Source organism: Maniola hyperantus, chromosome 22 (genome assembly GCF_902806685.2).
Source record: "Maniola hyperantus chromosome 22, iAphHyp1.2, whole genome shotgun sequence".
NCBI classification, from domain to species: domain Eukaryota; kingdom Metazoa; phylum Arthropoda; class Insecta; order Lepidoptera; family Nymphalidae; genus Maniola; species Maniola hyperantus.
In genome coordinates this window covers 10,516,649-10,529,820 of record NC_048557.2, presented here as the reverse complement: position 1 = coordinate 10,529,820, position 13,172 = coordinate 10,516,649, and the positions used below count along the sequence as shown (strand labels likewise).

General features: G+C 40.1%; 1 protein-coding gene across 2 annotated transcripts in view; it reads right to left on the bottom strand.

Annotated features, from left to right (window-relative positions):
* Nucleotides 1-7,663: 7,663 nt before the first annotated feature.
* The window catches only part of LOC117992983 (venom acid phosphatase Acph-1-like), a 520,874-nt gene continuing 515,365 nt past the window's right edge, over nucleotides 7,664-13,172 (bottom strand). For both annotated transcript variants that reach the window (XM_069506265.1, XM_034980725.2), the window contains 2 exons: nucleotides 11,631-11,848; nucleotides 7,664-10,064 (listed from right to left, as the gene is read on the bottom strand). In XM_069506265.1, the coding sequence (XP_069362366.1) occupies nucleotides 9,897-10,064; nucleotides 11,631-11,848 (386 nt within the window). In that variant the 3' untranslated portion in view covers nucleotides 7,664-9,896. The remainder of the gene's footprint in view (nucleotides 10,065-11,630; nucleotides 11,849-13,172) is intronic.

Sequence of the window (13,172 nt, the reverse complement as noted above, 5' to 3'; positions counted from 1 at the left end):
TTGCCTATATCAAAAATATTAATTATTTATCAGTACTATTATATAGAGTGCTACGAATAAATACCTGCTGTGATAGAGGATCTTTCAAAATACTTAAAATCCACGGCCTTTGTTAGTTTTAAGTGCAATAACCATTTTAAATTATCGATTAAACTAAAAAAGTAAAAAACTAAGTCACATCACAGTATTTCATAGAAGCTCGCATACTAAGCGCTTTTTGACGTTTGATAAAAAGATACTGATTTGACTAGTTCAAATACCGGATTAGTTCACGCACCATACAGTTAACGAAAATCGTGTATGTGCGCTTATCTTAATTTTTAAAATTTGAATGAACAAGGGCTGAGAGAAGCAGGTAAACCATAAATCCATACTTCCATACTAATATTATAAATGCGAAAGTGTTACAGATATAGCTTGCATCCCGGGCATACATATGCTAATTTTTATCCCGGAAAATCAAAGGGTTCCCACGGGATTTTAAAAACCTAATTCCACGCGGACGAAGTCGTGGGCATCTACTAGCTAGTTTCTAATAAATAATTAAAATCCTAAAATCAGCGTACGTTTAAATTAATCTCGGTAGGTACGCGAAATCGCGATCAACAACGATCAAAATATTATGAAAACAAGCTTGCATCGATTCCGTAACAGATATGACCGAAAAACACATAAAACACCTGCCCTTACCGCATCCCCCCCCCTTTCAAACCCTCCCCCCCTCCATTAAAACGCGTTTCAAAAGGCACACAAACGGTATCCGTGTATAACGATAAATCACGTGACTCATTCATTTATCCGCAAAAAGGCGGTGAGGTGCGAAAATGCGAATTTTCATTCTGCCTAAAAACCGTAGATGTGCGGAATTTATTCTGGGACTAAACACACTTATTAGCAACGTTTCGTATGTTTTCCTCATGATCAATCCATCACCGGCCCACTACTCAGCCCGAATCTCTACTCAGAATGAGAAGGGCTTGTGCCACAGTCTGCCACGCTGGTCATGTGAGGATTGGCAGACTTCACACACCTTTGAGAACATTATGTACTTAACTGAACTCTTATTGTCAGTCTTTTATTGTATTTGTGTTGCATGACATTGACATTGACATGTTGCATCACAACAACATCCATTGCTATGCGGATGACAGTACGGGTGATGCCCTGTACAAAGGACATACACAGCTTTCTCGCGCAGTGCTGGAGGAGTGTAGAGCCAAACTTGTGTCTGACATAGAAACCTGCCTAGGTAAAGTGTCAGAATGGGGCGCACAAAACCTAGTGCAATTTAACCCAACTAAAACACAGGTTTGCGCGTTTTCTGCCAAGAAGTCCCCTTTTACACTGCCTCTTCTCTTTCAGAGCACTCCCCTCACACCTTCCAACAGCATTGGGATCCTTGGAGTCCACATTTCGAGCGAGGTTCAATTCCGCGATCATTTGGAAAGCAAGGCCAAATTAGCCTCCAAAAAGCTTGGGGTGCTCAACAGAGCAAAGCGGTACTTCGCGCCCGAGCATAGGCTCCTACTCTATAAGGCGCAAGTCCGCCCTCACATGGAGTACTGCTCCCACCTTTGGGCTGGAGCACCCCAGTACCAACTCCTTCCATTTGATCGGATCCAAAGGCGGGCTGTTCGACTTGTGGACGATCCCAAACTAACCGGCTCGTTGGAAAGCCTGGAGCACCGCAGAGACGTTAGCTCTCTATGCGTGTTCTATCGCCTGTATAATGGGGAGTGCTCTGAAGAGCTTTTTGACCTCATTCCACCCTCTTTTTTCTGCAACCGTACCGCGCGCCACCGTAAGGATTTCACCCTCACCATCTGGGTGTCTGGTGCACTTCGACCGTCCGCTGCGCCAGATCCTTCTTTCCACGCACGTGCAAACTGTGGAACCAACTCCCATCGGCGGTGTTCCCACTAGATTATAACATGGGGTTATTCAAGGGGCGGACCAACAAATTCCTAAAAGGCCGGCAACGCATCGGCGGCTCCTCTGGTGCTGCAAATGTTCATGGGCGGCGGTAATCACTTAACATCAGGTGACCCGCCTGCTCGCTTGCTCGCTATATCTATTAAAAAAAAAAAAAAAAAAATATTTGTTGTATCTCTACATAATATAAAACGAAGTTGCTTCCTGCCGCCAGTCGCTCTGTCATTCATCTGTCAAAATGTCATTTTAAAGGCCGATGTCCATTATTTTCTGCCGCGTACTGTAGGTAGGTATATCATAATAATAACCTCTCAATGTTTTCGATAATTTATTCCGATGATAATAATATGAAAGCTGATAGAGTAATTCATTTCTTTGTCAGCAAAAAGTGGTGTTAAAATTTTATTTGTATTAAAATATATAATTTTAATAACCTACGACTCTCATCATCAATTCGCGTCATTTGACGTACGAGTGTTGTTAGTCCCCCGGATACATTTCACTTGTGATGTGACTAATTAAGGATTATGACTGTGATTAAACTTAAAAAACTTTTTCTAATTAAACCAAGCGCGCGGGTTCGTTGAAAACTACAATTTTTATGAATGAAACGTAAGCAACCTAGTTTAAGCTAACTCTTTGACTTTCTTACTACCGCCGCCGTAAAAAAACGAGTGGTTCCTAGATTACTTAATTGCTGAAAGAGTAAATGCCGAGTTTGTTAGCGGTTCCTCTCAGAAAAACCGGGAGCCATAAGTTAGTGTCACCATCATCAGCATGGATACCCATCGCCAGCTCACTACTGAGCACGGGTCTCCTCCCCGAATGAAAAGGATTTAAATGGCCATAATCCGCCACGCTGACCAAGTGCGGATTGACAGACTTCATACACTTTTGAGAAGATTATGAACTCGACTTTGATTTTCTGGTATTAAAAGTAGCCCTTTCCCTGTTCTTAGCCTGTTCCCCCGGATGCAAGCTATCTCTGTACCAATTTTTATCAAAATTGGTTAAACGGATGGGCAATTTCGACGAGGAAGCCAACAGAAGAATTCGGCTAGGTTGGGCAGCTTTTGGGAAATTGAGTCAAGTCTTCTCATCGTCAATTCCTCAGTGCCTCAAGACGAAAGTCTTTAACCAGTGTGTTCTTCCCGTCCTCACCTATGGTGCTGAAACGTGGACACTAACAAACGGCCTTGTCCACAAACTCAAAGTCGCTCAGCGAGCTATGGAGAGGGCTATGTTAGGAGTTTCCTTGAGGGACAAGATCCGAAATGAGGAGATCCGCAGGAGAACCAAGGTCACTGACATAGCCCAAACTATTAGCAAGCTGAAGTGGCAGTGGGCAGGTCATGCCTGTCGTAGAGGCGATGGCCGTTGGAGCCGGAAAGTCCTTGAGTGGAGACCGCGTTTACGCAAGCGTAGTGTGGGACGCCCTCCAGCACGATGGACCGACGATATAAAGAGGCTGGCGGGAAGTGGCTGGATGAGGAAGGCTGAGGACCGGGTGTGGTGGCGCTCTTTAGGGAAGGCCTATGTCCAACAGTGGGCGTCCACAGGCTGATGATGATGATGATGATGATGATGATGATGATGATGGATGGGCCGGGAAAAGCTACCAGACAGACAGACAATAATCATCTGTCCAGTATCCACCGGCCCGGGCCACCCAGTATGGGATCTACCAACGCTGCGCTTTCCGCTGCAAGGTCGCCATTCCTACATTGAAACGCAGGTAGGTTATTTATTAGCAATGCAATATTGAACAATGATTGCTATAACAAATCTTACAGGCGACGCGAGTTAGCTAAAGAAAATATAGAGTTGAATCGTCAAATGCATCAGTTCAGAATGCCTTTAGCTATTGAGCTAACCGTTGAGCTATTGAGGCTGCTAAAGGGACTGTTATTCGTATCGTTGGTAGGTAGATAGCCTTTACTTCGACCACCCGTTGTGCCAGATCCTTTTTTCCACGCACATGCAAACTGTGGAATCAACTCCCTTCGGCAGTGTTCCCGCTAGATTACAACATGGGGTTATTCAAGGGTCGGACCAACAAATTCCTAAAAGGCCGGCAACGCATCGGCGGCGGTTCCTCTGGTGCAGCAAATTTTCATGGGCTTCATAACATCAGGTGACCCGCCTGCTCGTTTGCTTGCTATCTCTATAAAAAAAAGGCTTTATGTATTTTTAGGCCCACCTGCTGAGAAGCTCTGCGAAGGTCATTGAGCATTGTATTGACTATTGAGGTCTTCCAGAGTCTTCAATAACGACTATGGCATCGGCAAACGAAGGTGAGTGATGTATTGGCCGTTGGTGTTAAATGTTAATGCAAAGTCCGTTCAGAAGCTTAAGGATGTCCTCCAAAGCTGCTGTAAAGAGCTTCGGGGAGACTACGTCTCCCTGTCTAACTCCCCGCTGTATTTGGATTGGTCTCGTAGTCTGGTCCTGTATACGGACTAACATTGTGGCGTTTCCGTACAAGAACTTCAGCGCTTGGATATACCATTATCTATGGATATTAAAGATGGGCGTTATTGGCTATTTCTGACAACGGTTATCCAACAGTTATTTAGTTTCAATACCGATATTGATAACAGTTGCCGAATATCGGTATCAGAGTTGACGCGCAACAGTTTCCGTTGTAGTAACTAAGCTAGCTGCCGTATCAATACCGTCTGTATAGCTAGCGCGCGCATATTTCACTAAAATATAACCAATTTTACTTTCATGAATATCGTGAAGTAATCACAACCTTAAGTTCATAGCAACAAAGTTTAATTATAATGATCATTGACATAGGTCAAACTATAGTGGACGCCTGCACGGATAGTTTGCCACAGTCCAGTTAATCAAAAACATTTCACGACGATTGAAAAACCAAAGAGGACCTTATCTCTATTACTCTAAGGCTAACTGTAATAAAATTGATAGATCAAAGTGTAATGGACAAGTACTTACTAAGTAGTACTACTTGTACAGTTAAGCCTTAGCGTAATAGAGATAAGGTCGGCTTTGGTTTATCAAGTTCTTAGTTACTAAGCCGGTAGCCAATAACCGCTCCTTCTCAGCTTTCAGTGAAAGAAAGAAAGAGAAGGCATAATTATTGCGTTTCTAGTTACCAAAAAACCAAACAATGCATTGTCAGTTGGCAGTTGGCAGCGTTGCGTTGTCAGGTGGTTCGTCATAGTGATATCCGTTGCTAGCTATGACAATAACGTTACGGTACGCTATAGGCACGGCAGCGGTTTTCAGTTAAGTTAAGCTATAGCGGACACATATCTAATGGATATACCTACCGGTAGTCGATCCGGCTAATATCTATGGTATTTTATTATTTATGCAATTGGAAATTTCGTGCGTAGACCGCAGATTATTATGGTTTTATATTGGTGCTACCAAATTGCCTCGTGCCGACATAATATTATAATGTTATCTGATTTTATAGTAGGTACTAGGTAGGCAGGTAAATTGTATCAGATTTTTTGTTTATTTTTCTACTAAACCTAAATTAAGTTATGACTAGCCCATTGAAGCCTAGTGGTTAAGACTTTCGCTTCCTCTTCAAGAGATCGGGGATTAGATCCCAGGCTTTTTGACCTCTAACTTTTCAGAAAGTTTTCAGAGCTAAGTACCTTTTTAGCAATTCAATAACACTTGTTTTAAGGGTGAATAAAAACATCGTGAGGAAAACTACTTGCCCGAGAGTTCTCCAAAATGTTCTTAAAGGCGTGTAACGTCTGCTTTTTTTTCGGAATCGGCCAAAAATCAGTGGCGTGCAGCTCATAGAAGCATAAACGCACTGCTTACCCTCATTGTAATAAATCAATACTTATTTTTCATTATAACCTGCCGTAAAACAAGTTCATACCTAAATGCATACCCTGGCTTGAACTCCTGTGCACGCCACTGCTAAAAATGGTAAGACTTGGTACTTATTTACAATTGTTAGGGTTCCGTACCTCAAAAGTAAAAAAAACTCTTCTGGGATCATCTTGTTATCTGTCTGTCCGTCGTGTCTGTCAAGAAAATCTATAGGGTACTTCCCGTTGACCTAGAATCATGAAAACCGTGAATTTGTGGTTACATCACAAAAACCACATCTTAATTACAGCGCCATCTTTATGTAATATTGATAAATTAATTTTAATTCATCAAATTACTTATAGATGGCGCTGTTGTCATTATCTTGCAGTGTTGCACATAAAAATGTTAAAATATTTTGTGCGATAGTACGGAACCCCTAGACCCTGCGAGGCGGACTCACACACGGTTTTTTGAAATCGTAACCCCTAAACCCAAAACCAAATTTGTTTATTTAACAAATGGGCGTGTGAAGCCGTGTATTTAGTTGCATTACAGATTTTGATGAGGGTCCTCTTATTGCTATGTCAAATGGTGGCACTGGGCAGTTGGTCCCTTGTCAGTTGTCACCTCACGGTGGACGCTAATTGTGAATTCCAACGGATAATTTGTCTAAGCTACAATATTGTTATCATTTAAATATATGTATAAAAGGAAAAGGTGACTGACTGACTGACTGATCTATCAACGCACAGCTTAAACTACTGGACGGATCGGGCTGAAAGAAGAATGACAGATCCTGACCCACCAATTTACAATAATTATCCTAGTATATGAAATAACCACTTAAAAATTAAAAATTGTGATTTTAAACTTGCGGATGCTTTTATTAGTTTCACAATTAGGTATAGGTAAATTGCATAAAACCTAGAATCATTATGCAAGTTCTAGAGGTGTTAAATCCTATCTTTAGTAATCAGTGATGAAACAGCAACAAAATGCTGCATAAAGCATACGTCGTGTAAACGACTTTTATGTAATAAAATGGGTTATGGTTTTATAGAAATTCTGGCATTGTCCTTATCCTATTATGACGTAAGTAGACTAGATTTTCCAGGGTAAAGACTAGGCCCTGTATAGTGTATACGTCACCGAGATGCAAGCTCTATATCTACCAATCTACCGGTAAAGCCATTGATGCAGCATGCCAAGTGATTTGGTACGATGCCATGTATATATGGATTTAATAAAACTGGCCAAGTGCAAGTCAGACTCGCGCACCGAGGGTTCCGTTACAGTCGTATTTTATCGACATTTTGCACGATAAATCTTAAACTATTATGCATAAAAATAAATAAAATCTGTTTTAGAATGTACAAGTAAAGCCCTTTCATTATGATACCCCACTTGATATAGTTATTTTACTTTGAAAATAGTATCTAATATTTGTTCATGAACACATTTTAATATTTTTTATGTGATGTAACCATAAATTCATGGTTTTCGAATTCATTCCTTTACTTGTGCTATAAGCCCTACCTACCTGCCAAAATTCATGATTCTAGGTCAACGGACGGACAGACAGACAACAAAGTGATCCTATAAGGGTTTCTTTTTTCCTTTTTAGGTGTTTATTGTGGAACCCTAAAAACCATAGATTTATTAGAATTTGACGTCTGAGATTAATGCGCTTAAATCTTAGGCTCGGCGCATACTTGGATTAAGAAATGGAGCCGAGACGTAGAGTCTTATTCAGCTTTGGCTGAGTTTAATTTAGTCTAATGCTCGTGGACATATTATATGGTTAAAATTCGGATAATGATAACAAAACACGGAGAAGGATTTGCAGAAGCTATGCGCGATTGTAAAGACCCGTTTTTACTAAAAAAGAAAATAAAACAACTGTATAAAAATAAAACTCAAAATAAAAAATGTCAAAATCACAATTTTATTAAAGATCATTCATAATATTGTTCTGTTTTGTTTTAAATTAGGTACTTAAGTCTTAATTAAGTACAACTTTATATCGACAACAAATATTTATTGTTCATGATTGTCTTCAAACTTTAGTAGGTATAAGTTCCGCAAGTTGCTATTACGCGTGGACGAAGTTTCGAGCTGATGGTATATTTTTACTTAAATATATGTCAAATGACGTCATTTCGATGTTAATGATACATGGTTTCAGCGCAATAGCAATTTGCGGGACTTATAGTTTGTTCAAATTCGACAAGTTTGTCTTACAAACTAGTCATTATGACACAATACGACACTATTTTCCAATTTGTCGATGCAGCAGCGACGCATGTTCGGTATTTGTTAAACATAGATATACCGAAAGTTTAACGTACGCCTATAATAAAATTCACAGTGTTTCCTTCGCGGTATACGCGGGGATTGGACGGAACAGTTTCGGCATTCGCCGCACGGGATTCACCGAACACACCGCGTGATTTTCAGGAAACAAAATGGTGGCAAAGATATTCATTTGAAAATATTATTATCCTTATGTTGCGTATCCATTAATTCGCACACCAATAATAATTTTGCGACGTCGTAAACAAAGATTAGACTAAGTTGTTATAAAGAACGACACCGCACCTCAACTCTGCTGGTGTGCTTTGCGCCTAAGGCTACAAGCTGACAATACCGAATCTTCAGTACTGTTATATGTCCGGTCCTATGGTAGGCCCCCGCACTGGGTAGACAAGCGACATCCAGGCGACTAAGAGATAAGCCTTTGACAGTGTTTGAAAATAGAATTACTACGACATTAAGGACTAATATTCATATTTAATATTCATATTTATAATATTTTTATTCATTATTTTGTTTTGATTGTATGAAGTCTATGTATAACTTGTATTTTAATTCCTACTTATTTTTATGTTTTTAATTTAAGGTAATAATATTCAAACACCAGTTACAATGGTAAAATGTATAAGGCTCATCAGACATTGTTTCAACCTATTGTACCGGCACTTTATTGAATAAATAATTCATTCATTCATTCATCAAACGAGTCGCAAAACTGCTTTTGGAAGTCCCAACAAAAGTCCTATGTCCAGCAGCTTACGACGATAATGGTCCTATGATTTAAAACAGTCTAGTTTCAGATGCCCTGAGGACTAAAGCTGCGCGAACACAATGGATACAGTATGAAAGCAACGCCGGCATCGGAGCCAATGCATCGGCCAATCAGAAAACAGCTAAACAATCAGTGAACGACAAAGCATAGAAGGCGCGTTTCTATAGTCGACGCATTTTAAAACGCGTCGAGTTATCTGTCTGTTTCGCTCGCACTTACCTACGACCTGTAAGTGCGAGCGAAACAGACAGGTAGCTCGACGACTCAGTTTAAAATGCGTCGACTGTAACAATTTGTTATTCAAAAATAGAGGCCGCAAACTTTTTGTTGAAATCGCAACAAGCTCATGATTAGATCACGACTCAGCCACGACACGCCATGACTTGCCGCTGCTGTAATCGGCCGGCCAAAAGAGACAACGAAACGGAGCTACAATCGAATTGAAGACGCTTGCGGTAAAGTACCTATACACGCCCACCATGGTAGAGCTTTTATTACGACTAGCTTATGCTCGCGACTTCGTCCACGTGGACTTCAAAAATTTCAAACCCCTATTTACCCCTTTAGAAGTTAAATTTTAAAAAATCCTTTCTTAGCGGATGCCTACGTCATAATAGCTATCTGCATGCCAAATTTCAGCCTGATCCGTCCTGTAGTTTGAGCTGTGCGTTGATAGATCAGTCAGTCAGTCAGTCACCTTTTCCTTTTATATATATAGATTACATAACACAGTGATAATAATCTACATACCTCTACTAACAAAGATAGAAAGTGAAAATTACAATCACGACACTGATAGTAAAGCCGATACCAATAAAATAATAAAACACTCGTCCACGTTTTGACGGTCACGAGTCACGACCTGAATTTAACTCGAAACTTACGAATAATAAATAAGTTTACAACCTGCTTATTATTCTAATCCGTATTATTCTTGTCAGTCAGTCAGTCAGTCGCCTTTTCCTTTTATATATTTAAATAATGGAGAGTACGAATATTTCTATACTTTATCGTTCACTGTAAACAACTAAATTAATTCTTAAAACTACATCACAGCTTTTTCTATGAACGATCAAAGCTCAGTTCTAATGTTACAGATGTTATAGAACTCCCTCTCCTTGAGCAGGTACTCTTGAGTTATGGCCTTGAACTTGTTGAAGTCGCAGTGGTTGCTCTTCTCGCAGCCCGTGATGTGGAGGTTCTGGGCCGTGGACTGTCCAGCTCTGGGCAAGAAGAACGGCTAGAAAAAAAGAAGAACGACTGATAACGACAAGAAGATTTACTTTCTTCAAATAAAAATAATTTTGAGATTTTATTGCTTAGCTCCGCTAACTATGGGCCTCATAGGAAAGCTCAGAGTCACTCAGCGAGCGATGGAGAGAGCTATGCTTGGAGTTACTCTGCTTGATCAAATCAGAACCGAGGAGATCTGTAGGAGAACTAGAGTAACCGACATAGCTCAGCGGGTTGCAAAGCTGAAGTGGCAATGGGAAGGGCACATAGTTCGGAAAACCGATAGACGTTAGGGTTCTAAGATGCTGGAATGGCGACTTCGTTCTCGAAAGCGCAGCGTTGGAAGACCCCCCACTAGGTAAACGGACGAAATAGAATACCCCGTTGAGTTTGTTGAGGGCTGTTCTCAGACCTGGGCGCGTTTGGAACCCTCGTAGCTTTAGTTTTAAGTTTACGTAATTCTACAACTGGCCATCAAAAAGTGTACAATAGTACCCAATTTGGATAAATAATTTGACTTTGACTTTGACTTTAGCCTACTTTAAAGATCCGTCCGAGGGATATGGGGTTCGATCTCGGGTTTTAAGCAATTTAATATCACAAGTCTGATCATGATTTGGAATTTTCAAGCATTATAATGCTTATTAATAGCTACAATGTCTATTCTCGGAGAATTATATTATACGTGACAAAGCAAAAGGGAAACCAATAATGTAATACGTGACTGATCAATTATTTATAGGAATTAATTTGTTGCCATAATTACAATATCGCGTATTGTAATAGCCATATTGTACAGTCATCATCATCATCATCATCATCATCATTATCAACCAATAGACGTCCACTGCTGGACATAGGTCTCTTGTAGGGACAATAGCAACTAGGTGGGCGGACGACATCAGACGAGTCGCAGGGAGCCGCTGGATCCAGGCGGCGCAAGTGTCCACACGCCACGGGCTTGCGCCGCCTGCGTTGCTATTGTAGAGTACGCGGCAGAAAATATTGTATATATTGTTGCCAAGTTTCTTGCTGGTTCTTCTCGGTAGGAACGGTATTCCGAACCAGTGTAAATTAAACTAGTTGACGATTAAAAAGCACTTTAAAAGTTTACTTGTTATTATTACGTTTACATTCTATATCGACCTTTAGAAAGAGTTTGTGTAGAGCGTTGTCTCTGTCGTTGAGACCGATAAAACGTTACGTATGCATGAGTAAAAGAGACAACGCTTTGCAAATCCGAAATCTCAGTCTAAGTACCTACAATATTTCTTGCCGCCACTGGCCAGAAGGGCACTGGGACTGGGGAGATGTCCCGATAGTAAAAGCCCGCAAATTGCTATTGCGCTGGAATCATGTCACATTAACATCGAAATAACGTCATTTTGACGTCATTTGACGTATATTTCAGTAAAAATATAACATCAGCTCGAAACTTCACTCTAGTGCTGACGTCACTAAAATGGTGGCCACGCGCATTAGCAATTTGCGGGACTTATGATAATAAATAATAAAATTTAAATAATAATAATAGTCTAGATTCTAGAATCCTAGAATTATACATAGTACTCACCACAACAGTTAATTCTCCGGTACTCTTCAACCTATACATCTCCAGACCAAACAGGGATCCGTATTCGGGCAGGCTCTGCTCGTACTTGAGGACCTGGGCGGCTTCCATCAGGGCTCCGATGTTGAAGTCGTGGGCGGAGTACATGCGGAACCTCTTCTGCACCTGCTTCCCTGCTGCTATGTCGTTGGCAGCGTCGATGAAGTCGTTCAGTATGACTCCTGGAAAAAGGAAATGTGTTTTTAGGGTTCCGTACCTCAAAAGGAAAAACGGAACCCTTATAGGATCACTTTGTCGTCTGTCTGTCTGTCTGTCAAGAAACCTACAGAATACTTCCTGTTGACCTAGAATCATGAAATTTGGCAGGTAGGTAGGTCTTGTAGCAGACATTCGGGAAAAAATCAGAAAACCGTGAATTTGTGGTTACATCACACAAAAAAATTTAATTGAGGTCGTGAACTAATAATTAGTATTTTCAATTTTCTAAGTAAAATAACTATATCAAGTGGGGTATCATTATAAAAGGTCTTCAACTGTACATTCTAAAAGAGATTTTTATTTATTTTTATGCATCATAGTTTTTGAATTATCGTGCAAAATGTCAAAAAAATACGACTGTATTACGGAACCCTCGTTCCGCGAGCCTGACTCGCACTTGGCCGGTTTTTTTTTTCAGCCAGATACAAGTTAGCCCTTGACTGCAATCTCACCTGGTGGTAAGTGACGATGCAGTCTTAGATGGAAGCGGGCTAACCTGGAAGGGGTATGGCAGTTTTTAATAAACCCATACCCCTTTGGTTTCTACACGACATCGTACCGTATTGATTTTCCGGGATAAATAGTAGGTAGCCTATGTTACTCTCCGTCCTTTCAACTATCTCTATGCCAAAAATCAAGTCGATTAATCTCTTAGTTAAGGCGTGAAGGAACTCTAAATTTAGTTCAGAGAAAGACAACAGAATCGGCGCCATTATTTAGTAAAATAACGATTATAATTATTTTCTTTTATTGAATTAAAAATTACAAACAGTGAATTTCAAGCTTAGTTTTCTAAACTCATAAAGGCTTTTTTTGAGATTTTAGTAAGTAAAATTAAAATTCATAATTTCGCGTTTACCAATTTGAAACTTGAGATGAATTATTTTAAAAACAAATAATTAAACGCATAATTGAAGGTTTTCTGAACGACCTCTAGAAAGGGTTTCGGGAAGGGTCTTTCAACCGCTCCATCCTTCATTATGAATAATATAAGGCTGACCGCAAATAAGTTTCCACTTGAAAATGCGATGTAGAAAATATCATTGCAGTTTTAAACGCAAGCACACAGAGAGATTTTTTATTCATTTATGCAGAAATAAAAAAAAAGTTCTAGTACGAGTTGAATTCCCACATAAAGGGACTTATAATTTATATATTATAAAGGGACTACATAAGGGATTAACATCGCACAAGAAATAACACATTTTTGTGATGTAACCAAAATTTCACGGTTTTCGGATTTTACCCTTTACTTGTGCTATAAGACAATGCTACCTGCCAAATTTC